Raw genomic sequence first — 27,952 nt, forward strand, 5'->3', positions numbered from 1 at the left:
GTTTCTTGTCAACGCACATCACTCAGGCACAGCTCGAAGGATTGTTGCTGGTCCCCCACACCACCGATGCGTGTCAGGCTGGGACACAGAGACCCGTGTCTGCAGCAGCAGGTCCCTCTTCTCTCTGTTGTGCTCAGCACAACCGAGCCGCCTCCCTCTTCCTTCTCTCCCCTCTGCCGCCTGCTCACCCCTCAGCTGCCCTGGCAAGCAGAACCTCCCTCGCGTGGATGGCGCCTGCGCCAGGGGAGGAGCCCCAGGAGGAAGGCTGGGAGGCTGCAGGGACTGCCAGCCCCATGCTGCCCGCTGTGGCACCAGCATGGCTGGAGGGGGCCTGCACTCAGCGAGGGCTTTTCTTGAGGGTAGCTATGCACGGAGGCTGCACGCAGCTCAGGGAGGAAAACACCAAGATTCTCTTTGGGCAGAAAATAGTGCAAGCTGGCAGCTGATTTTCTGAGCATAGTTTCTGGTGCTTTCTCTCCAGCAAGTCTGGCAGGAGTGGCCTCATGGTGCTTCTCTGCTGCTCTCGCCAAGGAGCCCACCAGCTCCCTGCAGCTTTCCTCTCCTGGCAGCTCCAAGGAAGTGGTGGGAAGCCCTCTTCCTGATCCTAACCAGAGCCCTCCCTGTCAAGTGCCTTCCGCTGCAGACTGAGAAGTCGCAGATCTTCCGCCTGACGCCTCCCTCGCGAGTGCCTTGTACTGAGCACGGGAGGCATTTTCTGTGAGCGCGAGGTCAGAGCGGCGGCCCTGGCTGAGTGCACGGCCTGCCACTATCACTGGGGTAGCCTCGTCCCCTTGCCCGGCCGGGCCTGCACGTGCTGTCCTGGGGCACAGGCTGTCCCTCTGCGCCCCACGCCACAGGGCCGTGCTGGAACCACTACAGCTGCCTTGCCTGGCCCTCACCCAGGGCCACACAGCGCTGGTGCCCAGGCACCACCCTTCAATGTGCCACCCAAGGCATGAGGGGTGTCCTTGCGGCGTGGTGCCAGGGCCGCCGCACTGCTGGGGGCTCCCACACTGCCACAGCTGTCCCGCAACCCAGAGCACTGTGTGGCCCTGGGGATGCCAGCACCAGCACCCACGGCCCCGGCAGCGGGAGGGACGCAGACTTTACAGAAGGCTGCAAGAGGAGAGGGAAGGCAGGCCATGGCCATGGCTGGCTCACCCAGGGCCGGGGCGGCTGTGGGCGCTGGGCCCCCCGCAGCACGCTGGGTCATGGCTGCGGCTCCGCACCAGCCGCATGCTCTCCCCGGGTTGTGCAAATCAGGAGCCCCCCAGCTCCAATCGGAGCACCCCGTGGGGGGGAAGGGGCAGAGAAACAAAGTCATTTATATAATGTGTCTCCCTGCTGAGCCCCCTAATGGCTGGCGCTTTTGTTCTGCAGTGGCTGCCTGTCTGTGATGGGCAGGAAGCCGCAGTCTCCCTTTGTTCCACGGCCTTATTCAGCAATTTAGATCCATCATAAAAATCAAATATGCATGTTGCAATCGCCTTGCCTACAACAGCTTCAATTTTCGCCTTCTTTAATTTGAACTCCATGGGAGAAAGAGGCAGAGCCAGGGAGCAAGGGGCAGCAGGAGATGCGCTTTGTGTTTTTGTTCAGCGGACTGTCAAAATAAGGAGTAATGAAAATACAGAATTTTTATCTTTTCCTCTTTACTTACAAAACTAGGTAGAAGTCTTTAATAAAGCTCCCTAGTAGAAGGATGGCCTGTTTTGGGAGCAGCCTGCATGTCCCCCCATCCTGGGCACGACGAGCTCAGCGGGGCTGGCAGGCAAGGGCTGTGACTGTGGCTGGGGCTGGTGACAAAGCTGCCAGGACACACGTGGCCGAGTCAATGTGTCATGTCTCTCTGCTCGCAGGGACATTTTTCTCTTTCCAGAATAACGAGGTGTTCCTCCATTGCTGAAAGCAAACTTATATCCTTAAAAAAATTGCTGGCACCTCCGAGTACTGCTTTGCTGGGTGCTGGTGATTTTGCTTCCACGACACTGGCAGGGGTGGCTGTGTATCAAGGCGCTCGCCTGGCCCCATCTCAGAGGAGTGCGTACCCACGCTGGTGGCAGGCCTAGGACCGACCTCCCCAGGGCCCAGCAGCAGCTGGAGAGGACAGGCTGCTTTGCCTGGACGCAGGCTGGAGGGAACCCCACTGCCACGGCTGACTGGGTATGGTGATGTCTGGCAGTGTTGCAGTGTTGGGGTTGGCACTAGTGGCTCAGGGGGCTGGGAGGTGTGCACTGTGTGCATGACTGTGTGGGCTTGTGCACGTGTGTGCCTGGCCAGGCCGGTAGCAGTTTGGTAGTGAATCCCTTCCCCCATGCTGAGAAAAGGCCCTTTTTTGCTGTGACAATTCAATATAATTGAAAGTTTGCTTAGGAAAGAGAGTCTTTTTAACTGAACATGCTCACAGCTGAATCGATATGAATTATACGGCGCAGAAGATGCCTAGGGTATTAAAACATTAATTAAGTAACATCATGCTACCATCTAACCAACAGCACAATACCGTTTATAGGTACCGCTATCTTTTCTCTGGGGCGCAGTGTGAAGTCTCTCTTCCACCACCGCAGAGGCCGCAGGAGAGCTGGAGCTCCGCCGGCAGCAGCTCCTCCGCAGCTTGGGCTCCCTCGGGGGGGCTGCATCTGCCTGCGGCCAGCGGAGACGGGGGCACAGCGGGGTGCCCCCAGCTCAGGCTTTGCCTGTAGTTTCTGCGCTGCGCCCACGCCCCACTGGTGGTAGGGGAGGGCGTCCTTGTCCCACCAGGGGCCAAGCATGGATACAGCGGGGACGAGCTGCTGGGGCCAGTGCTGTGCAGCCTGGCGGGGAGCCACGTCCTTGGCCAGGGATGGTGGCAGCACCTTGGCACTGAGCTGCCCTGGGAGAGCCCATGCAGCGGTTGCTGGATTAGCTCACCGCATCAGCCTGGGGAAGTAACGCACCGATTCTGCAATATACCAAAATAGAAAGTCATTGGAGTGAAATCAGTGTCTTCACCACATCCCCTCTGGCAGAGCGTTAATTAAAATGACTCTCTAGTGCTTTAGATCATCAGGTGTACATTGTTAACGAGCTTGGAGGAGAGAACGGGCTCCACATTTGTAGTTTAAGTACTGATGGAGTTAACCCTTCACCACTGCTGGCACAGCCTAAGCCTGGTGGCAGTTTCTCAGAGCATCTGTCTGCGTTAGACAAGCCAGCTTTCTTAGCAGACTTCACATGTCATTTAGCAAAGAGGTTAATGCAGGACCCTGCTCAGTTTGGCAGGGACCTGGCTGCAGAAGTGACATGGCCAGATCTGCTGCTCTTGGGAGAGACGGGGGGGGTGGTGGGGTGGGGTGGGGTGCCCATGCTGCCCGTGGGCTGCTGTGACAGTGAGGGCTGCAGGACCAGTCCCTCTCTGTCCGTCCGTCCCCCTCCCCATGCTCCTGTCATGCAGCGGGTGCCAGGCTCCTGCAGCAAAGGCAGGCACTTCCTCATGATCTCGCCGGGAGTTGGCAGGGTTTGGGGATTTCTTTTGGTCTTGCTCGAGTCCCAGGGATCAGCCTCTTTATGTCCAAGACACACCTACAAATGCAGCCCTTCTGTCACTTGGTGGCACTGAGATTTGTCCTTGCTGCCTCACCTGGAGCCTGGGTCCATGGTGGGGACTGCCCAGGCCACTTCCCCAGCACAGCTGAGCCCTGTGCAGATGGCAAAGTCCCCTCTTATCCTCTGTGAATAACAGCAAACCGCAAGCTGTACTGGAAGGTGGAAACATCCTCCAGACAGCAACTCTGCTCAAAACCCATCTGCAATATTTTTGTCTTGAGTAGACAAGTGATCATTTTTCTGTTTTTATTATTATTATTATTATTATTTTTTTCTTTTGGCCTGTAAGAGTGTACTAGTAAGAGCTAAGTCTCTTTCTTGTCTTTAAGGTGATGGCAGTGAATGTTATTAAAAAAAAATCACTCCCAGTCTCCTCTTACCAGAATCACAGCATGGAAAAACCTTTTTATTTCTGTCAGAGGTTTGCACAGTTTCAGCTGATGCACTACTCTAAACAGATAGGCACTCGCAGCGCTTTTTAGTTTGCAGCTTGTGCAGCTACTAGCCATTTACACCTTTCTGAGCATTAGAGAGATGCTTTCTCAAGCATAGCTGTTTTAAACTGGAATTCAGCCTAGGAATAAATAGCAATGTTACATAATAAACTTACAAAACTGCAGGTCTCTGTACAACACTGAAGTCATTAACGCGGTACAGTGCAAACACCAGTGGAAGGGTAGTGCTGGTTCCTGCTGCAGTCCCATCTGTTTGTAGAAAATGCAGAATGGATTTTTTCCATTAGAAAACAACAACAACAAAACAAATCAAAAACCCCACAACAAATCAGCTAGGAGGCCATCCAGATCCACACCTGTTTAGGCACACAGCAGAGAGGAAATGCAATGCCTGAGCCTGGGACAAGACCAGGCAGCCCGGTGGCGGAGAGGAGCAGACCCTGCACCAGCGGTTTGGCTGCAGCCTGCAGGGATGGGAAACTGTGGCTAGGAGTCAGGGGGCTCGGCTTTCCCTTGGGCAGGGAGGAGTGGAGGAACCTCTGCACCTGAACACCCCCCCTCTGCTCACTGTCTGCTCTTTGAATTTTTTTGGTTTGCAGCCGTATCACTGCTAAATGCCTGGGCTCAGTGCTTTTGTACCTGGGCTGAGCCTGGCGATAAATCCCAATAAATGCAGCCTGCCTGTACCACACCAGACCTGTTCTTCCCAAAACACACTTAGGTTTTGTTCAGAAGGTTTGCACACCTCCAGCTCTGCAGCCATTATCTCCGCTTTCTTGCTGCTTCTCCCAAAGCAAGCCCCGACGTGTGGCCACGCACCTCTAACAACCAGCAGCTCTCCATCAAGCAAACAGCTGGCAGGTGGGCATGGCTGAGGGAACTGCTGCTCCCTTTTACCTGCTGAAGTGCAAAAACCCCTTCAGGTGTCAGCTGCGGTGCTGTGCACCAGCCAAGGAAAGAAGATGCATGAGTTGTCCATGTTGTGACACCAGAGGAAAAAAAAAAAATGGATTTTGCTCAATCTAAGAAGAGCAGGCACTGGGCAGAGCCCAGCCCCGCCACATTCGGGGAAGGCCGTGCAGAGGCCCAGGATCCTGGCGAGGGAGGCGAGCTGTGTCCGGCTGTGAGCTTGCATGCGCAGGTACCCTGTGCGCTTGAAGCGTGCCTCATTCATTGTTGAGCCTTGGAATTTTTCACAATAAAACTGTCTAAAGCTGAAGTGTAAATACATTATTTTCTGGCCTGCACTGGAACATTTAAAATGGTGTCTGACTGATGTCAGTTATTAAAAGCAGTTGATAAAAACATCCAGTTGTCTTGGACAAATCTGTCATGTTTCAACATAGAAATGGCACTCTTCATTAAAAAAACATACACTTTCCTTCTTCCCCCCCCGAATAAAAAACACAACAAAGCCCAACTAAGAACTTTTTTTTTTTTTAACAAATATGAGGCTAGTTAACAAATATGCACACTTCATAACTTGATTTGTGGAAGAGATATTTGGCTTGCTAGATTGTGTCTCCTGAAGTACTGCAGCTCCATATGCCAGAAACGTAGGCTATCCTCAAAGAGCCCTGTGCACTTACTAGTGGAAAACCCAGCCAAGCTCTTCTATCGGGCTTCTGAAGGGAAATTATTTGACAAGGAAAAAATGTGCAAACAACATTGAGCCATTACACAAAGCTACAAAAGCCCCAAAGGCTGCCCACCACACCATCAGGATGATTTTGTTGCAGTTGATGGCTTTGGGGTGCTGAGCTGAAGGGCACATTCACGTGCACTTGCTCTTGCTGTCTCAGAGCCTGGAGGAGCGGCACCTCCTCCTCCCAGGGTGCGTGCTTGGGCTAAGTCCTGGATGACTTGGTTAGGCTAGACCGTACTACCAGGAGTCATTGGGGGCTTGACAATTTTGACCTGCTTTATTTCATAATTCATGTATTTTTGGAGCCCGAATCAGTACTTTTTTTTTTTTTTTCATTTTCTTTTTCATGAAGGCGCATCAGCAACCCTATTATTGAACTTAGTGGCTTGCAAGTCAGTGTTCTGACCTCACTAATTAAAGAATGCCCCCATGTCCTCACTAGCTGCAAGATTTCTTCCCTACAACCTCCTTGCTCTGGCTGAGCTGCACTCCGCAGCTCCGGGCTCCTGCTCCCCCAGGCAGAGGAAGCCCCTTGCTGCGAAGGCAGCAGCAGACCATCCAAGGACACCCACACTAAACAGACTTCTCATCCCACCTGATTTTTTTTTTTAATTATTTATTGCTGCAGTTATAAATTAGAGATGAATGGTAGCCCCTGAGGTTCTCTCTTGGATGTGGCCCTTACTAATGAATTTCAAACATTTTCTGCTGCAAGGGGCAAATTTTGGTAAAAGAAATGTGCTTTTAACAGTCGGCAGTTTCAAAAGTGTTTGTCCCTGCTCAAGCTCTGCTCTGGAGATAGACGTACCACAAGCAAAGGTAGGAGCAGTGAATCAGCTACTCACCTTTCTTACCTTCGTCTCCTTTTGGTTTAATCAGTAGAAGACAGATGGCGATTCTAGTTCACTTCTAGTTCACAGGTTTCAAGATGACCTCAATTCCTGTGGGCATCATGCTTTCCCTTTAACCATTAATTACAGCAGTATGCCCAGAATTCTTACACAATCACTTAGTAAAATTGAATGCACTTATAATGTCGTTTTCATACACAATGCATCCCAAATCCGTAATATGAATTACGCTATTTGGCTCATTACTTCCACGTTAACATTAATTCACAGCATCAGCCCAAGCACGTCCACATGGGCGGGCCCTCGGACACCCAGGCGCTTCGGGAAGAAAGCGGATGCGCGTGTGCCTGTGCGTGTGCCGGCGCGGCACGAGGGCTTGTGCACACGCACACGTGGCTCCGTGCGAGCACCCGTCCGTCGGCGTGGGTGTGCGGCCTCAGGTGGACGCACGAGTCCCGCCGTGCCGCGCGCCGCTCACCCACCCGACGCGGACCCTGCACCGCACAAGCGGGGACATTGGAGACGAGAGCTTTTGCTCATTTTTTTTTTTTAATGTATCACAATGAGCAGGAAACATACGTGATGAAATATTTCCAAAGGAGTATATTCAATTACCATCTACAGTCAACTCAACTATGACAACAAAGTCTTTTGTGACAAATCTTTTTAAAGTTTTGAAAGTTCCATGTGGTTTCTGTTTCTGTTAGTCTCCATGTATTTTGGTACAGTTCGAGATCAGCATTGTTACAGTAACAAAAAAAGCTAACAAGACTACATTATAGAAAAACACCAAGAACATCATTTTTGGTTTCACTTGCTCTATTTTTTGTACATTGCAAAGGCTGTTCATATCCCTCTTCACCTCATTTATGCTTTCTGTTCTACCCAAACTCGCCCCCCAGAAATGAAAACAAAAAAAATAGTAAGCTTTGTGATTCACAGTGGGCAGTATCTCAGCGCCAATAAACCAACCAACCAACCAACCAGCCAACCAACCAACCAACCAACCAACCAACCCAATTTCTGCTTCTATTTAAAAGTTTTTTTTTTTTTTTCTAAAGCAAAATATATTTCCACGAACACCGAGTATGCTGGCCGTGCCGGTGCCTCCCTCGCCAGCTCCCGCCCCGCCTGCCCAGCGGGCGCGGGTGGCCCCAACACACGCCTTACGCCTTACTTTATTCTCAGTTGTATGAAACTTTGGCCATCTTCACCACTTAAAAAAGCTCTTTATTAAAAATAAAACAGAAACCCGCTCAATGCTAAGTTTAAAATCTTTTCCTCATGCCCCGCTTGCCCCGCTCTGCCCGGCCCCTGGCCTGCTGACCTTCGCTTACTGCCCTGGGGCAGATCTCAAAAAGGCTCCGCGGGGCCGCCCCTGCTCCCACCGTGGCTCTGCGGGCGCGGGGCTGGGACGCGGGGTCCCACGGGGCCGCTGGGCGGGGGGCGTCCAGTCCCAGCCGTCAGCCTTGGGCGGCCGGGAACAGCGCATCCCGCGGCCATCCCACCCCATAGCGTGGGGACTGCGAGAGGAGGAGGCAACCTCGCACTGGAAGTCTCTAGAAACATTTACAAAAAAATACAAGGAAATGAATTTATAAAACCTTTTAGTGGGTGGGAAGGAGGAGGGGGAAGAAGGAGAGGGAAATTGCACTATGACCAAGCAATATAATTAAAAAAACAAAAACAAAACCAAAACAAAACCAACAAAACAAAAGGATTTCAAAAAGAGACCTCGCAGAATTTGACAGATAAAGCTAGTGTTAAATTGTTAACTTGTATCACATAATCAAAAAACAGAACAAACAAAAAAATTTCTATATGATACAGACAGAGTAACATACAACAGTTAAATGGCAAAAAATATATATATATATATTTCATAGAATTACAAACAAGATAAAATAATGGAAAAACAAAACTGTACAACTTTAGAATTTAAAAAATGTTCATCTCAAACACGGGGAGAAATACAAGAACTTTCGTTAAAAGAAAACAGTTTGTTAAAACAGCAAACGCATTTTGTGTACTTGTTTTCATTTTTGACACCTTATGCTACAACTGGATACTGGTAGGAATATTAGATGGTACTCTCTTTAGTATCGTCTACTTAAAAAACAATTAAAAAAGGAATTTGCACTGTGCATTAGCCTAGTTAGAAATATGTACAACAGTTCAGGATCTAGTCTTTCATCAAACTAAAACCAAAAATCTGTAAAAATAAAAGAGTCCCGCTAAAAAATGAAACCCACGTTCGTCTCTCACGATGCTCCAGTCTCTTGCAGAGTCGATGAGCGGCTTCAGCCTTGGGAGGAGAAGCCCGAAGGCGGCGGGAGGAACCTGCGTTCACAGTCTTCGAAGTTCCCTTTGAAGCAGAAGGAGGATGAGGATGACAGGGAGAAGGCTCTCACACTTTCAGGGAAGAGGAAACGGGGGGGGGAAAGGAGACCGTTTCTGTTGACATTTGGCTACGGAAGTGAAAGCAAGCATCTATTTGTCTCCAGAATCTACATTTTAGCAGCACAAAGTTTTCCTTTCAAAGTCCAGACCACAAAAGACGTGTGAGTGCGTGCGTGCGTGTGTGCGTGTATGTCGGCGTGTTTTCCACAAACAGGAGCACAGAGATCAACGTCAGCACAAATGCCTCACATAGAGCCTCTTTCTGCGCGTCGCTATCTGCGTCTCTGGGCACTCACTGCTCAGGCTGCCTAGCACAGGGACACAACTTCAAAATTGAAACCTGCCTTTTGGTATGCTGGATTTTCGTTAAGAGTTGTCTCTCTGCTTGCAGAAGAAGCACAGATAACAACCTGGGTACTTTTTTTTATTCTTTATTTAAACTTAGACTTGTTTGTTTAAATCAGAAACAAATTCTCAAGTAAAAAGAATCCTTTTTGCTCATTCTGCACCAGTGGTGAAAGGGTATGTCTTTGGATTTTATTTAAAGCATGAATTTTCTTTAGAGAAAAAAAATGTAACAAAAACTATTTTTTTTTTCAAAAGAAGGAACAGAGTGCAGCCTAATTACACAAACAGAAACAAATGCGTATAGTTAGGAACAGAGTCTTTGAAGCATTTACAAAATGAGGAAAAGAAGAGGAAAAAAAACTGGAAAAATGGAAAATAAGAAAGAGATAAGTGCACAAGGGTAACAGACATAGGTAAACTGTATGTATACGCCTTAAAAAGTTTCAAACCCCCAACAAAAAATATTCTGCAAGGGATCCTACTGACCCCCCAAAACCCTTTGAACTTCTTTCTTTAGTTTTTATAAAATAATTATGCAACCACCCTCTAAGAAATGAAGGTAGCAACCATAAGTGGAAGATTACAGGATGGGGAAAACGGGGAGTAAAGGTACAAAGGGAAGAAAAGCTTAGGCGAGTCAATGGATTGCAATCTATCTGGCTAGGAATGAACAAGACAACATCAAATGAGAAGCCGTCAGCTGGACCATACAAAAGCTAAATGTACACAAAAGGGTTTTTTCTTTTAAATCTACCATACTGCTTCAGTTCATTTCCAATGCAACAATCTACTCAACACCAAAAATGGTCATATCTATCATAAATACAGAAAGTCAGTTGTTTTAAAACTTATTTTTTAAGCTCCGAGTCCTCAACACTCTTTGTGGTTTATTTTTTTCTGAAAAGTGGGAGTGCTTAACTTTTCCCCTTGAAATTGGCTTCAGCAGAAAAGCTACCCTTAAAATCCCCGAAAAGCTAAAGCAGTTCACATTGATTTTCTCTTGAATACTTTCTGCCCATTTTAAATTAACAAAAAAACAAACAAACGAACAGAAAAAAAAAAACAAAAACAAAAACCCAACCTCTTCTGGAACGAAAACAAAACAAAACAAAAAACCCAAAAACAAACAAAAGAAATTATATATATATATATAAAACAATGATTCTGAAAACAGAACAAAGTGTGAGCGATTGACCTGAGAATAAAAAGACATTACATTTCTTTTTTCTTTTAGCAAGCCATTGGTATCTGAATGCTAAGATAGCAAGAAATTTAAAACTGTAACAAGGTGGGCTGCTTTCCCATACAGTGCATGCCGGCCTCTGCTGTGCTATCGACGTGGGGCGTTATTGAAAAGGGGCAATATACAAGGGGCTTAAGCTCCGAAGACAGTAAGGAGGCAGCACGGGCTTTTGTCTCCCAGACCAACAGTACCTTCAAAAGGACAAATGTAACAGATTTTTTTTTTTTAAGTTTTATTTTATTAAAAGGAAAGGAAAAAAGAAATGTAAAACCCACCGGCATCGTTATATGGGAAAACAACCCACGCTTTTTCTTTTTTCTTTTTTCTTTTTTTGGTTAGAAGCTTTGGAATTGCAGTTAGTCTATTTTTGAAATTGGTTTGTTATTAACTTTTTTATTTAAATTTTCATTGTTCATCTTCAAAGCTTACAATCTGAAGGTGTCCATTCCTACGCTAGCTAGACCACTGTCCTTAGGGCAGCCGGGGTCCCGGGGCCCCTCCGCCGGGCTCGCCGGTCCATCTGACTTTTGGCTAAGATCCGTGTCAGACTCCTCCGAATAGTCGTCTGTTGGCATCGAGGGCTGAACCCCTGAGGTGCTGCATGAACTTGAGGTAACCGTTGAAGATGAGGAGAGAGGAGGGAAAGGCGGCGGCGGCGGCTTCCCCGGCGGGGCGCGGGGGGCTGCCGGGGGCCAGGGCTTTCTGGAGGCGTGGGGGGAAGCCGGGGGAGGCCGGGGGGGCGGGGGGCTGTCGTTTGAGTGAGCGGCCGACTGCGAGGTAGATGCGGTGCTGGGGTCGGGGGGGCAGGCAGAGTGAGGTAATAGACTGGGGTGCTCTTTGGCGTTTCTTGCTGCTCTTGTGATTGTTCGGTGTTTGTGCGGGGCTGACTCGAGATGCTGACTGAGGGCTTCGTCCCCACACACCGTGCTCTCGCACGCCACGCACTGGTACGAGCCGCTGCCCTGGCCGCTGCCGGTGGGCACGTGAAGCACCATCTCTTGCAGGTTCGCCATGGACTGGCCGAAGAAGCAGAGGGACTTCAGGTGGTCGCTGGCCGCCTCCTGGTCGCCGAAGCCCGCCTGGCACTTGCGGCAGACCAGCTTGTACTGCACCTTCGGGACGATGAAGGGGTCGCAGAGGGAGTCCGCGCCCTTGCCTTCCGCTTCGGGCTTTTCTGGGGGTTTGGGCAGGAGGGGGGACACCTCGCGGGGTGCATTCTTCTGCTCTTCTTGCTTGGGGGGTTCTTTGGCAGGGTCTTTGTCCGGGGTGGCAGCCCCCGTGGGGACGGGGGTTTGGCTTCCTTTGGGCTGCTGCGCTTTCTGCTGCTGCTGCTGCTGCTGCTGCTGCTGCTGCTGCTGCGCTTGCCGCTGCTGCTGCTGCAATGCCTCCTGCAGACTCTGCTGGTATTGCTGGTACTGCTGCAGCAGGGAGCCGGGGGACAGCCCCAGCAGCGCCTGCGACAGTGCAGGGCTGTAGGGGAAGAGCCCCTCCATCCCATACATGGGCTGCAGGTACCCGCTCTGCAGGGCGCCAGGGATCTGCGGGGCGTAGTAGGGGGAAAACCCAGGTACGAAGTAGGGCAGGAACTGGCTCGTCAGCAAGGTGGTGGGGTCCGAATTCAGGGCGGCCTGCAGTGCCTGCAGCTGGGCAGGCTCCACCGCATACTCCATGGCAGGCAGCGGGGCCGAGAGGGCACCTGCCGGCGCCTCCCCCTTCTCCTTCTTGGGCCCTGGCAGGGGGTCCCCCTTCCCCTTGGGTGCCTTTTCCTTCTCTTTTGCCTTCTCGCTCTCCTTCTCCTTGCGCTGTGGCGGGGGCGGCTGCTGCTGCTGCGGCTGTGGGGTTGTTGCCGGCGGCTGCTGCGGGGCCACGGCCGCCGTGGCTTGTGCCGGAGTGGGCGAGCTCAGAGCGGCTGGGGGCTGCTTATTTGGTAATCCAGAGGTGGGGAGTCCGGGCGAAGGGACGCTTGTGCTGGGTAGGCCCATCAGGTTGGGTTTGGGAGAAGTTAAAGCTGCAAGAGGGAGGAGAGAGAGGTGAGGAGTCAATGTAGGGCAGGTGGCAAGCACAAAGCAGGGTGACCCCAGGACACCCCACGAGTGCCCCCGCACTCCCTCCTCCACGCAGGGGCAGTGACTAACCACCAGCCCTGTGCTGCGTGGCTCGTGCTGGTGCGCCTGGACGCCAGCCCCGCTTCCCCTGGGCACGGGGATGCCCGAACCCCTGGTGCCTGTCCTGAGGGGCCGTGCCTTTCAGCCCTGTCACCCACGGCCATGCAGTGCCGAGCACCTGACGGCCGCCCATGATGCTTCAGGTGAGACGGTGTTACCATCTTCCACTTCACGTTAGCTAGTTAGTGCTGGATTATGAAAATACTTAAAACGTATGCGAAGGAGTGGGGCAGGGGAAATGGAAAGGAGGAAGGTGGGGAATGCCAGAGGGGTGCAGAGAAGGGATGTGTTCCTCATCCTGTTTTCTCTCCTAGTTCATCAGCTTGCACTTCCCCGGGGAAGAGCTGCAGCTGCCAGCTTCTGTGTGCTCCTAATGCTTGGCAAAATCGACTGCTCTACAGTTGGAAAACACTGGCTAAGGAGATGTTGTCGTAAGAAGAGCTACCAAGGATAAAGCCTGATGTGTCCCTCAGTACTCTAGATTCTTGCACTGCCCCTTACTGGGCGAGGACGGACGGACAGACATCTGCCATGACCCATCAGTGGCGAGCTGCTGATGAGCTCCCGCGGCTCAGGGCGAGAGCAGCCGGCAGCCACGGGGCTGTTTTCCCTCTGCAGATGGCAGAGGGACACCCGAGTGACCTCAGGGCTGGGGCAGCTGAGGGCATTTGGTGAGGGAACAAAGCGGATGTGCGGGAAGGCTGATGAGGAGCCTGAGGTGGCTCAAGGGTAGAAGGTGCTTTGGAGAAGGGCTGCTGGATGAGAGCTGGTGCTGAGAGCGGCTAGGCACCCGGGGCAGGGGACTGGCGTGTGGGAACCCAGGTGGCTCCTGGAGAGCAGCTGGGCTTCCCTGGCAAGATGCCTCTCCGCTCCCCCGGGTCCCTGGGTGCCCACTTTCCCTTCCTGTGGCTGAAAGCAGGACAGCCCAACCACGTCTCTCTTGTGATGCACAGATGCAGGGTGACAGCAAACCAGAAAATACTGCCTTTTCAAAAATGAGTCAGTTATTCACAACCTGCTCTAGGTGGCCCTGCCTGAGCAGGGTGTTTGGACCAGGTGACCTCCAGAGGTTCTTTTCAACCTAATTTATTCTGTGATTCTGTAAACCAAGGAGAGAAAACCTCCACATATCACAGAGAGCTGAACAGATGCAAATGTCCTGAAGAAACTACTCAACGCAAACAATGCACCTGACTTTCTTGTATAACTTCAGCCAGACTTTCTAGCTGTTGTCCCCTGTACAGTGGAGTTATTCCAGTCTCCTGGACTCATTCTCTTCAGATTAAACTTCACTCCTTTCCTGGAATGCAGTTCATTCAGTAACTATGGGTGCCACTGAATATGTACTGCTCAGAATACAGAGAAGGAACAACCACTTTGCAGCATCATGTGCTGAGTAGCAGTTGGCAGCAAAGTGGGGCACAGCAGTCTTCAAATCCTGGCTGCACGACACCCTAGTATAAACAGTACATTTGTCTATGGTGTTGCATTCACCCACTGGCTTTGGAGACCTGCATGCAGAGCTGGCCTCCTGAGTAAAGTGGAGGGGACAAAACCGATGTGGCTCTGCAGAGGACAGCCTGGTAAAGGAAGCGAGCAGCAGGGCTTGAGGAAGAGGCAGGATAAGAGCCCTGGAGAATTCAGTGATGACTGAAGCAAAGCCCTTCTGAAACCTGCAACTGCTCTTGATGCTGTATTGAGACAATAGTGATTTGTAAAGGTATGAAGTGAGCCTCGACGCGGCAGCCTTATAGATTTCAGATAAGGGGATATTATGGATAGATGCCATTGAAACTGATGTTCCCGAGTTGAACAGTCCCTGGGAGGTTCAAGCACAGGAGCAGCAGCTAATTCATAACATTCCTGGATGCACAGCCTTATCTGTTTCGACAGGCTTTGAGCTGAGATGGCCTGACCTTTGGAGCTTTATCTAAAGGCCACAAATAGTCTGTTTGACTTTCTAAATAGCTTAGTCCTGTCTAGGCAGTCACTGATTACTCTTAACATTCATAGTATGTAGCCCCATCTCCCCAAGATGCATACTGATCTTTGGAGAAAAATAAAGGCAACATATATATTGAAGCACAAAAAAGTAATTGTAGATCTTGTTATAAACTTGGGGTACTAAGTAAACAGCACAGAGCTGATCTGTGATAGGCTGCCAATATAATTTGCCAAAGAAATCATTTTGGCTTACTTCTGGCCACTGAACCAAGATCTTCTGTCGGAAAAAAATAGCATGAAAATGTCCTGGCACACAAAGATCCCCATCAGGCACATGCCTAAGACTACACTCAAGGAGCAGGAATGGCCAGCAGCCCCAGACAGAAGAACATCTCACAGCAACTGTTTTAAAAGATGGTTTAATTACAATGGACTATCCTACACCCGTAGTCAAGAACTATTTTATCTACTCGGGGTGGGGTGGGGGTGGAAGGAATCCTGTAACTATGCAAAAAAGCCTTGCAGAGGCCCTAACTCCTAATAGAAAACTTTTCCACATAAACTTACTCCGATCTCTTCTGCTTCTGACATGAACACCAGCAACCACACTACAAGGTAATTCCCTCTGCTGCTCCAGTGGAGAGAAGGATTTTGACTCCAAGAGCGTGGATCATATTTGGAAAGGCCAGAACCCAACTCTTTTCCATTTGCCAGCAGAAGATACTTCAGAGATGACTAGTTGTGGAGACAAAGGTGAACAGAGCCTTTTCCCAGGGGATAGAAGGATGCCTGTTTTGAGTCATGGGTCTTTAATGCTCTCTTTAGGATATTATACCCAATGTCACTGTAACAACCTACTAACTTCAGTGATGTGATACTAACTAGTGATGTGATTTATAGTGAACAACTCTGCAACCAGACCCCCTAGCAAATGTCAGATAAGCTGTTCCAAGTTCCACCTAACTGCTCAAGGCAGCTATTTTTTTTTTAACTAAGATTTTGATTTGCTTATCCAAAGATTTACCTCCTGCATGACAAATGAAGAAGGCAATTTGATTAATATGACGCTATCATGTTACCTGGCAGCATCAGCACTCAGTTCTTCAATCTGTTGAAAAAAGAACTTAAGAAATGGCCTGCTGACAAAAAGCATCAGAAAGTCTTTTTGAAGACTGGTATCACTCCAGTTTCTGATTAAGAAGCCAGGAAGATGCTTAGATAATATTTATACTTTATACCATGGATTATAACTCATCATTAGCCAATTAGTTCAGTACAGTAAAAGAAAGTTATTGTTTCTGGACATTCTTTAATAGCGTTAGATCAGTATCAGTGCAGTATAGAAAACAAAGGTGCATACTGGCATATGCTGTAGCAGGACCACGCATGACAGTGTTTTCCATCTGAGACAGACTCAGCCTGTTGCTGAGACAGGACACTAGAATCAGTTCTTGGGATATCTTTGCAAATGCAGAGTGACCCTGGTGAGAGGCAACTTAACTAGGTATCATCAGAACTAAACAGAGAAGTCTGCCAACTGAAAGCAGGTCTCCTAGAGAACATCAATTAACTCTGTCACGAGTTGCGATTCAGATGCAAGCATATCCTTGGGATGCCACAGGTGCAGCAGGGGTGAAATAATCCTTGAATCAACTTTTCTAAGTCTAGTGTACTGAATAGTACATTCTACTGACAGTACTTGCTATACATCATATACTTTCCAGCCCTCCACCAGGTACAAGGGAAAAGAGCATCCTGAAAAGACAAAGTCCAATATCTGGAATTAGGCCATCCAAAGGACTATGCCAAATTTCATTGTTATGTAGTATTGTTAAGAAATATCCTATTAAAACACAAAGTAGATTTATCCTATGAATACACTGTTGTTGGTTGAGAAGGTATTTACAGACAGTGCCCAGCTCATAGCTCAAAAACAACCCACCACCCCATCAGGATTTGTCCTGGAGGTCACTATAAGGGCGTTACATAAAGATGCTCCAGATTCTGTCACCACTACTACCAGGCACATTACATTTTCCCTGGAAACAGTTCAGAATTACTGAAAACTTGGGACGGCACTGCATAAACTGAATTTAATATCAAAAGGAAAGATATAATGAACAATGCATTCAGTACATTAGTCCTTTTCACGTTCTATTTGATAAATCCTCTATTTTCCATTTCCTTGAAGGTGCATCAGAATTTTAAGTCTGTGCTAGCAAAACATAGATATGCAACATTGCTCAATTTCAGATTTTGCTGGAAAAACTGAATTCAGGAATTACAGATAGAACACCTGATGCCTATTTGCTCTCAAGTAAACATGCTTAACTAAAGGGCCAAGTATCCTATTACCGGTCATTCTGAAGGGAACATCCACTTGTGCTAAAGATGCATCAAGTTAAGCTGTGTCTCTGGGTAGTATGGTAACATCCATACCCACCTGTGTTGGATGGAGTGAAGCCTGGTAAGGATGGGCTGTTGAGGCCTGGGAGCAAGACTGGAGGGATGCCCTGTAGTGCTGGGTACGCAGCAGGAAGGTTAAGAGTTTGCAGAGGGGTGTTATCAAACATGCCCTGCTGTTGAGCTGCCAGACCAAGAACCTCATTGGCTTTTTTGATCCGGTCCAGCTCTTGCTGAGCCATCAACTGACGTACAGTAGCTGGGTCAAAATACTCCTTTTCCTTATCCAACTGGCTTCCAATGGTTTCTTTAACTTTGGAGATATGCTGTTGAGAGAAGATATGGTCACGTACAGACAGTCGAGCGCTGTACTTGATGCCACACAAAGTGCACTCTGTTTTGGGTCCCTCATAACTTGTTTGGTTTATACCAAAATGCTTGGCCATGCTGAGTTTGGACTTCTTCTCCTTTGCCCGAGCATTTTGGAACCAGACCTGAACAACTCTCTTTGGCAGTCCAATGTCATTGCCCAAGACCTCACACTCCAGCATGGTAGGTGTCCTGTAGTCATTAAAGCATGACTTAAGAACTTTTAGCTGGAGATTAGTCATCTGAGTGCGAAAGCGTTTCTGTCCGGGCCGATCCCCACTCTCCCCAGACTTGCTGGCTGAACCACTTGCACCAGGGCTGGGTGAGCAGGGATCTGCAAGGCTGGATGTTTCACTATAGTCCACAGTACCTTCATTATCGTACTCTTTGCTGTAAAAGCTGGGAGCTGGGCTGACCAGGCCAGAAGACAGACGATCTTCATATTCAGACATTGCTATCATGGCAGCTTTTGTGAGACCTTCACTCGGTCCTGATGCAGATTTGGTTTCAGTTGCAATCCCTGTTGCACTATCATTGTCTGCATTCCCTTCGTCTCCTGTTGTAGTGTCTGTGATTGCAGTGTTGACAGAAGAGCAGTCATCATTGTCCAGCTTTGTCTGGTCAAAGCTCAGGTTGACCGAGGACATGGAGGGACTCTCAAAGTCTTCTATCCCTTCCACCTTGATGGAGGATGGACTCAGCAGAGTCCGAGGTGACAGTTCCATGCTCTTGTTCACTGGGGAGAGAGGAACACTCTGACCGTCACTGCTAGTTGGTGGCATGTGGGAAAAGCTTGCTCCATCAAAGATGTCTCCCTTCATCTGGAGTCCCCCATCGCAATCTAAGAGCATAGCAGACAACGTCAAGTTGTATCCGGCTCTCTTGGCCTCATGCCAGTGGCGGGATCGGATGTGAGCTTCAAGAGCTGTCTTTGCTTTAAAGAGAGCCCGGCAGAATGGACAACGTCTATGGGCTTGGGCAGGCCCTACAGCTCTGAACTGTCCCTTCCTTTCCCGCGCACGGGTGTTCTGAAACCAAACTTGTACAACACGTTTCTTCAAGCCCACTTCATGTGCAATGTGATCCAACATTTTCCGTGTGGGGTTGGAGTCAAGCAAGTATTTCTGATAAAGAATTTCCAGCTGCTCTGGGGTAATTGTTGTCCGTAGACGTTTATCCCTTTGAGGTTCTTCTCCTCCAGTCCCACTGTCATTTTCTCCAGGGCTTGCACTGGCCTTTTCCTCCAGCTTTCTCTTCAGTGTGTTCATTGTGGATGTTGGAGTTGATGGAGAAGTAGCGGAGCTTGCTGGAATCTGTGGTAATGTACCAGATAGCAGCTGGCTCGCAAGTAGTGGATTACTGGGATCAAAAAGCATGAAAGGCATATCCAGCGTTCTGTCCAGGAACGGGGGGTGAATAAACTGGTTTTGTGCACTCAGAAAATGAAGCTGCTGATGCTCCTGCCAATGCTCAAAGGAAGGAAATGCCAGCTTACACTGGTCACACTGGTATGGGATTAGCTGAGGAGGTAGGTTTGCCAGCTGTTGAGGGGTGGACGTGTGAATGGGTTTGAGGGAGAGATGTGACAGCTGAGATGGACTTGGGCTTGACTGTGACAAAGAACACTGAGGGGGCTGAGGAGGGGGAGGTGGCTGTTGTAATGAAGAGGGGGAGGATAACTGTGAAATCTTTTGGTGTGCTGAATTTGTCTTTTGTTCTCCTTGGTCCTGTTGCTGCTGAGACTCTTGCTTTGGTTGCACTTGCTTCTCTTGAGTTTGGTTTTGCTGTGTACTTGGAGGTTCAGACTGCTTTGGTTTCTCATCTGTAGCTTCTACTTTAGAGCTATAGGTGGAGGAATCGTCTGCCTCTGCTGTGAGCTGCAGAAAAGCTGAGGAGGTTGCATTAGCTGAAGACGTAGGTGTGCTGTAAGCTTGTGAGGGCATTGGTGTGCTGCAGGAGGAACTGGTTGGAGTCAAGAGCTCCATTGCATCCATAGAGTCTTCATTCTGGCTATCATCCTGTCCATCTTCATCCTCATCTTTGTAACAAAGTTTTTTCTGGTGTTTAATGAGATCAAAAATGCGCTGAAAGACTAGACTGCACTTTTTGCATTGGTAGTTCAAGTTGCTTGTTCTAATGTACCTGTCGTTTGTAAGCTCCCGCCGTTCTCCATCTTTGCCTTCTCCCTGATTCTCATAGTTTTTCCTAGCTTTTTGACGGGCATTCTGGAACCACACCACTATGACACGTGTTGGGAGGTTCAGCAAGTTAGAAAGCTGCTCAAATTCATCATCCTTTGGATAAGCATTGGCATCAAAGAAGTCCTGCAGGACTCTGAGTTGGTAGTCAGTAAAGCGTGTCCGGGAGGATCGCTTGCTTCCCCAGTACTCCTGCTTTTGAGGTTCTGGAGAAGGAGGCCGTGAGTCTATCTTCAGCTCTTCCAGGCTGGTAATGGGAGGATTACTGAAATTGTATGGGGAATCCTTGTTGCGCTGGCGTTCTTTGAAAAGAGTGTTTCTAAACCAGTGCTTGATCACTTTCTGGGGTAACCCAGATTTGTCCGCCATCTCTTTGATCTGTTCCTCACTTGGGGAATTGTTAATATCAAAATACTGCCGAAGAACTCTGAGTTGGTCATCAGTGATTCGTGTCCGTGGCCTCTTGTTCTGCTGCTGCTGGAGAAGGCTAGGGTTGAGCTGATGCTGGTATAACTGGGCCAAGTCGGCAGGCAGAGGGTCTACAGGACCAAGCTGGGGTGGCAGCTGAGCAGGTAATGTTTGTAGTGGCATGGTTTGCATCATAAGTGGTGAAAAGATGGGGAGCTCCATTGGCATGGAGAGCTGAGTGAGTGGCACAGATGGCTGGGCTGGTGCAATCGTAGGAGAGGTAATTGGTGGGGCAGAAGTAGGAATGGTAGGAGTAGAAGCTGGCTGAGGAGGTGCTGGAGGGAGTGGAGGTGGGGGCGGTGGAGGTGGTGGTGGTGGCTCTGGGGTCTGAGGCCGCAGTGGGTACAGTTTGTCATAGTGTTCTCTGTACTGTTTGGCAAATCTCTCTAATTGCTTAAAGGGAAAGTAATGTTGGTGAACATGCTCTTGGTGGCTCTTCAGGATGAGGATATTTGAAAAGAACTTGCCACATGTATCACACTCTAGCTTTTCCAAGTTCTCACCTTGCTCTGTCTTCCCATTTTTCTTCTGCACCTTCTGCTTGTTTTCATTATACTGAATGACAAGCTCAAAGCCAAAATTTTCTAGCAAGGCTTTTGTGGCATTCCCTCTTGCATCAGATGCAATACGTGGAGGCAGTAAGGAGGGCTCCGAATTGCTGCCTGGTACAAAGTCCTTCTTGTCTTTGGGCTTTAAGTTATCAGACAAAGACTCCTTAGATGCTGCATTATTGTCTCCCCTCTCTGCACCTTCCCTTTCCCGTGGGGTTTCTTTTTCTTTCTCCTTCACTACAGATTTATTTTTCTTCTCCGGGTGCTGGCTCTGCTGTATAAGGACATGAGGTTGTGACAAGGACAGCTGACCTTGCTGCTGTTGTAAGAGCTGTGGATGGCTCTGCTGAGGGAGCTGAACTTGGGCCTTCAGGTCCTCCAGCAAACTCGGACCTGTGCCAGTCAGTGTTAGAGCACCACTGGTGACAGGCAAGCTAACTTCTGGATTGAGCTGGAACTCGGCACTGGGGATGTAGAAAGGAAACAAAAGATGCTGCTGTTGTTGAAGCTGCAGAAGGGTCTCAGTGGTCATTGGAAAGTGCGGCAAAAGTGCTGGGTTGAATAGCTGAGATTGCAGGAGAGCAGCTTGTTGCTGCAGTTCTTGTTGCAGGTGGGCCTGGACTTGAGCCTGGGCCTGTGCCAAGGTCTGAGCTTGTTGCTGCTGCTGCTGCTGCTGCTGCTGTTGCTGCTGCTGCTGTTGCTGCTGCTGCTGCTGCTGCCTGGATGCAATCATGTCTGCCAGCTTCTTTCGGTTTACCTCTTTGGGCTCAGAAGGGGAGGAGATATTAGTGCTAACAGGGTTACCTATGGGAGCAATTCCCAAGCTGTCGCTGGATACCTGGTTGAGCAGGCTGGGAATGGGAGTTGTGCCCGAATTACTTGTGTTGGTAGTTGTAAAAGTATTATTGTTGCTAGTGCTCACTGGGCTTGGTGTGGATGAACCCAAAGAGAGACTGCTGCTGCTGCTATTGCCAGCTCCGTTACTACTGCCACTGCCCCCAGCTGCCTCTAGCTTGGCAGCGCGAGCCTTGGTTTGGTGCAGGACAGACCTCATGTGGATCTCCAAGGTAGAGCTCTGGCTATAGGCCACGTTACAGGTGTTACACTTAAAGGGTTTGTTGTCTGGGCTGCTAGTAGGTTCAGGCTGCCCAGTAGCAGACTCTTGGAGGGCTCTTTTCAGTTTATGCAGATGAGAAACTGAATTGTAATGGACCAGGAGAATGTTCTTTTGTGTGAAAGATTCCTTGCAGACTGTGCATTTGTAAGGGCGAGATGGATCTAGGAATTTCTCCATAGTGAAGTTAGGGCCCTTCCTGAAGGGTAAGGCTCGTTTTGGTTCTGAGCCAGAGTCCTCTTGTACTGACCCTGAATCACTACCTGTCGGGCTCTGCTTATCTTCCAAGTCGCTCTCTTCCTCCTTATCTTCCTCAACTATTATAGTGTGGTCTTCTGCAAGCGAAGGATCGCCCATAGCAAGAAGGTCCCCGTTGACCAAAAGACCACCATATAGCTGCTGAATGTCGGCCTCACTCAGCTCCAGATGGCTGGTTTCCAAGTGCTTCTTCAAGGCCTGGAAGGTTCGGAAGCTGCGCTGGCAGAGGCAGCACATGGTGGCCGCTCGGATAACATGGTACTGCGAGTGGAGCTGCAGCTTCTCGATGGTTTTGAATGCCAGGCTGCACTGGTTGCAACGGTACTTGTAGACGTGGCGATCAGACACTGGCAGCTGCGGCCGCTTTGCGTGAACTTCATTGAAATGTGTCTGCAGGGCTGCTGAGCTCTTGAACACCTGGTTGCACCCCTTCTTCCAGCAGAGGAAACCAGAGTCGTCCCGGGCAGAGCTCTGATCGGCTGCAACAGGTTTGGGATCGCTGCTGTGCTCTGCACCTTCTGATGGCAAAAGACTCTTTCCTGAGTCCTCAGAGATCTCTGTGAAAACAAAATCACAACAAAACTGGAAATTACACCAGTGCACAAGGGCTGATCAACACCATTTTTTGCCCCAACTAGGTCATTTTTTTTTTCTCTGCAAGACAAATAGGTATTTCCAACATTTCTCCTCTACCTTCACTCATTTATTTTAATACCAGCCCATTAACCCTCATCATGGACCATTACATAAACCTACACAATTTACTTTCTTGTTCACTTTGAGTATCTGAGAATCATTCACACATACACATTCCCCTACTACATTTCTCACCTTTAATTCTCCCTTTTAAGCAAAGGCTGTCCAGCCACCTATCTGTCTTTGCTGTTTTTCTTTGATGTCCTGCCTAATTTCCAGCAAGATTTCTCCAACTGAACTTAATATTTGAGTCTTGGTCCCATCAAAGCTAAAAACAGGAATGAAATTCAGGTCCTGCTAGCAGCAGCTCAAAGGAAGTTGTTTGAGGGAGGAAGGGAGAAGAAAGAACAAGCACTCGGTGCACTGCCACTTTTCTGGGACCTAACAGCACGGTTCCGCCAGAAGAGTGTGGTAAGGGTGGAGGCCAAAGAGGGGATCCCAGCATCCAGTAAGGCATTAGCTTTCCTGCCTATGCCAGTGCTGTCCCACCAGCATCACTGCCTTGGGGCTGTCTGCCTGAAAGGAAGCAAGGGCTGTCTTCATTACCACATTCCCTACAGACTTTCCAGGAGGGCACAGAAGGAAGACCAACATTGTTTCCCTGCCAAGTTTAAGACCAGACACTTCTGCTCGTGCAGAAAGATGTTCTTGGGATGTTCTCACATCACGCTACAAAGCCAGGACTAAACAGCCGTTGATTTACATCCATGCCTTCATAACACAGCATGGCAATGAAAAAGGCAGAGGAGGTTTGGGCTGGATAAGCACTGCAGCAGCTGAAACCTGCCCAATGTACGTACTTGAGCTACGATGGCAGCAGAGGTGTTAGTACAGTCTGTGGCCAGCAGCAGCAACCCTTGTGGTTTCTCTACCAATTCTCTAAGCCCTCTTACCACCTCTCCTTTTTGCTGCTTCCATCTGGTCTTCTCCTTTGTAAGGAGAATTTCCACAACCTCCATGTGAATTGCAATGGTGTGTGAGCCATGCTCATCAGCTCTGAGCTGCACTGCTCTGCCCCACTGCAGAGACACCGGGGGCACTGTCCTGTTTGTGGTACAGGTAAGGGAAGACTGCTCTGCCATGTGCTGGCCAACTGTGGTCCTCAGGACATAGCTGGGTACGTGGAGATTGCCCAGGAGGAGATGTCCCTGGACGCAGTCCCCAGCCAGGTGACAGGAGCTGGGGGACTGGTGGGACCCGTGGACCTCACTAACCCGCACTCACCAGGCTGCTTCCCCAGCTCCTCGGTGGTGGAGTTCCCATCTTTCTCTGGAGTGGCTGCTGGCAGAAACATGCTGCTGGGCATCATCACCTCAGGTGTTGTCACCTGGAGACAGGGAAGTAGGGATGTAGGGAAAAGAAAAGCAGAGGGAAATATTTTTAACATCTTCAGTAGCAAAATTAGACACCAGTATTGTAAAGTCAGAGGCGTCACTTTTCATAGCTCACTGAAGACTCATGTTTATTAGACAAAGCTCACATCAGTCAAAAGTGTTTCTACAGTTACATTCTGGACATAATTAGCAGTGCACACTTGAAGAATAATCTTATTATTAATATTTTTCCTTTATGTAGAATTCAGACTTTGATCACTGACAATGTTTTGTCATGGGCTGTGAAACTTCTTGTGCAACCAATTAGGTAGATAAGTTGAAAGGCCCACCTTAAGCTGCTGAAAACATAATAAGGCCCCTAATTAAATCATACCTCGTAAAGTACACTGTAATCTTGAACTAGGGAGCATTGCAGCACTGTTTTCAAAGTGTATCGATGCAGGAAAAGGAGGGGCATGAGAAAGAAAAGTACAAATAAGGAGAGAGGTGACAAAGGAAAGGATGAATAAGGAAAGACTAAAAAGACAGCAAATTGTCTGTGAAATGAAAAGCTATTGGTAACCCTTTCCTTGCTCTGACTGCTGTGTTTCCTTTGCCTCTCTTCAAGTGTTTGTCTAGAACCTGCACCATCATTACCACTGCAGTACTTGAGTACCAACATTTTTGAAGAGCTGGAGATTTTGTGTGCTTCAGCTAGAGATGCTCCTTGAAAGAGTCAAATGCTTACACTCATCTTTTTCTGGAAAACCATGTTTCTTTGAGTTTATCCTGTCACACACACCAAGTACAAACCACCTAGCTACCAGGCTGTGTGTGGCTGTTATTGGATGTAGGACAATGAATGCCCTTTTAACCTTCCATGGTCAGTATCTCACAACAACCGAAAAGCTGCCCCACAGTCGTTGTCTCAGACAAACCTGCGTCACTGCGACCATTCGTGCTGTATTCAAGCGCATGGTGCCAGAACTGGTTATGTGCCTGTGGCAAGCAAAGACACCTCCACAGCTCTGCCTGCTCCCCTGCTGCTGGTGCTCAAGGAGCATCCCCTCTCACCAGCATGATGGTACTTGGAGAAACAGAAACCAACACTGACTTGCAACGCTTACAGTGCTTGTGCTCCCAACCTCTGACTGCTGGAATAGTGACGCAGAAACAAGCACTCCTAGACAGGTACGTTTCTAAGCAAAACAAGCCTCTCCATCCTTCTGTCAGACACTAAGAGGGCATCTGAACCTTAATTTCAGAAGAGAGTGAGTGAAGCTGTTACCAGCATGCAGGATAGCTTGCTTTCTGGAAAGTCAGGGACCACAAGACTCTGGCCGAACTGCATGAGATATTAACAAACCCATGGTGAAGCTGCAGCTGAAATACTGTAAGCCTCTGTGCAGGACATGAAACCTTCCTTATGGACACACATGTCAAATCCAAACTGACACAGACTAGACCTTAGTTTAAGTGAATGGAAGCAAATGCAGCTCAGAAACAAAGGTTCACAAGAGTGGCTGCAGACATCCAAACCGTACCAAAGAGAGATGCTGAGCTACCCTGGTTTACGTGGAGGGCAGGTGCATGAAGGTAAGCACCGAGTCCTACAGATGTCTGCAGGAAAGGCAGCTGACACTGATAAATCACGAGGAAGGAAGCTGAGCACAGCAAATTCATTCCACCTTCTACTTTAACCACGAGCATCTGATGGCTATGAGTGGTGGGTCAGGAGATGGGAAAGGTCCCTGGTTCATTCACAGTAGTGGGGCTCTGAGGAGGGGGCCGGGCAGGGATGCAGAGGAGGAAAGGCATGAAGGAACTGTCCCTCTCAGCTTTGTCAGCAGGGAGAGTGCTTTCCTAGGATCTTTAGGAATTATGAAAAATAAATCATGAGAAATTAAAAAAACCCCAACAGAGTAGAAAAAGAATAAAATTATCTAACACCTCAGCTGCACATCATTATAGAAAACTGTGGGCTTTTTATACGCATTATACGCAGTAAGGCAGCCATCCCCACTACCAGACTCAGTACGACGGATCAGTAATTGTTTTCATACACTTTAATTAGAAAAACTCAGATGGCTATGAATAATAATGGAAAAGAGAGACTTTTGCACTTGAAAGGTTGAAGTCAATCAAGTGTGAATGACGGCAAAAAAGAAAAAAAAAAGACACCAATTCATCAGGCCTCTGTTGTCTCGCCGCGTCTTTAATCATAATTCCTGATTGGGATTCAAGAAGGCAGTAAGCAGCGGTTCTTTGTCTGCCTTCACCTTCCGTCAATTAACTCTCCCCGAAATATAATCATCAACCTCACATGCTCCTCTGCATCTTAATCTGGGTCTCCAAACCAGTAAGTCCTGCCCTATATGTGTTTAAGTAATTACCTTTATCTACCTGCATCTCCACAGCCACAGTTCTCAACGTACTTCTACCCCTCCCTCCACAAAAAAAGCAAACACACACACAAAAAAAAACAACAAAAAAAAACCACCCTAAGGCTGTGGTACATTAAGTTGCTACAGACACAAAATCCCAAAAGGCAAAGAGAAAAAAGCTTTGAGAAAAGTACAGGAAACTAGAAATTCTGGATATGGATGTGGGGCAACAGCAGGCAGTCCAGACAGCCATACAGGGCTACCCCTGGGAAGCACAACCTTGAAAATAGGGCACTGGTCTTGCTTCAGCAACTGATCTGGACCCTGCTTTCATCCTGTACCCATTCAGCACCATGCAGGTTTCTCCTGAAAGTGCTGCCCCCCTCTCCCATGCCACTTCCTGGGCAGGATGACTGTGTTTCTTCATCCTCACGGTCGACCAACCAAGCAGAGAGCAGAGACAAAGAATAGAGAAAATGGGCTGCTCATCTCAAATTCTTTTGCATTTATACTGAATTCCAGACTCCCAGCTTTGAACTATTTGCCCTTTTATCCTTCAGACCTGTTGGAATATATACCTTGTATGTATTTCCTTGCATCTGCAGAAAATGCCTCGCATCTTGTTGCTGCTTTTAATATAAACAAATAACAAGAGTACTGAGGCAACAGGAAGGTTTAGTAGGGCATGGTCACCTGACAGATAAACGAGGAGTGGTGCTCTGAAACACAGCATTTTGTACTTCAGATGTATTTAAACGGCATTAACTGTTCTGGTGATAGAGAGGAACGTGTTTACCTTGAGCACAGTCTGTGTCAGCTTGTGCAGTCGTTAAGTGCTCTCTACCTCCCTGAGCAGGCAATACCTGGGATGTAATCCTGGCATCCATCCTTGACTGCTCTAAACCTGCATCTCTGGGCTTAAATTTCTCTTCAACACCAACTGTTTCACAATAGCAACAAGTCAGACAATTTGAACTGTTACTAAAAAAATGATCCTACAAATGTAACTGAGACAAATGTGATTTGTCTTCTTCCTTTCCACCTGTACATACTCTTTTTGCTCTGTTTAATATTAAACTGTATTCCCTTTGCAGCTGCAGCCGTGATATTCTGGCCCACAAGCCACCAGCAAAGCCTTTCAGCTTTCTCTCGCAGCCAGGTTTTCTAATCCACCTCCACGCACGGCCCCACAGCGCTCGTCCCGCACCGCCTGCTCGTACAGCCCCCGTCTCGCCCAGGCTGAGCAGTGCTACTGCACGGAATGCAAATGGTCCCCTCGAACTGCATCACTCCTTGATCTTTCTGACCAAATGAACCTGAGGGATGGGGAAGGATCAGTGGTCACCCTTATCTGTTCTTTCTGACAGCCCAGTGACTGGATACAGATATAATGATCGGGTTCTGTTTATCAGTACTTGGACAGCTGGAGTGCGTACCCCCAGGAAGGCGTGGAAGCCCTGATGCTGAGCAAGCATTTGCTCTGAGCACTGTCTCTGACAGCAGCACAGAACCGACCAAGTCCCTGTCCCATTCGCCGCACCGGGGAACCTGGCCTCCCTCCC

The 27,952-nt window shown here is 48.7% G+C and overlaps 1 protein-coding gene across 5 annotated transcripts in view; it reads right to left on the reverse strand.

The window, feature by feature from the left end:
- Positions 1–8,926: 8,926 nt before the first annotated feature.
- Positions 8,927–27,952, reverse strand: part of ZFHX3 (zinc finger homeobox 3) — a 543,893-nt gene continuing 524,867 nt past the window's right edge. For all 5 annotated transcript variants that reach the window (XM_067004579.1, XM_067004580.1, XM_067004582.1 and 2 more), the window contains 3 exons: positions 23,918–24,020; positions 17,080–22,554; positions 8,927–12,535 (listed from right to left, as the gene is read on the reverse strand). In XM_067004579.1, the coding sequence (XP_066860680.1) occupies positions 10,953–12,535; positions 17,080–22,554; positions 23,918–24,020 (7,161 nt within the window). In that variant the 3' untranslated portion in view covers positions 8,927–10,952. The remainder of the gene's footprint in view (positions 12,536–17,079; positions 22,555–23,917; positions 24,021–27,952) is intronic.

Source organism: Anser cygnoides, chromosome 12 (genome assembly GCF_040182565.1).
Source record: "Anser cygnoides isolate HZ-2024a breed goose chromosome 12, Taihu_goose_T2T_genome, whole genome shotgun sequence".
NCBI classification, from domain to species: Eukaryota; Metazoa; Chordata; class Aves; order Anseriformes; family Anatidae; genus Anser; species Anser cygnoides.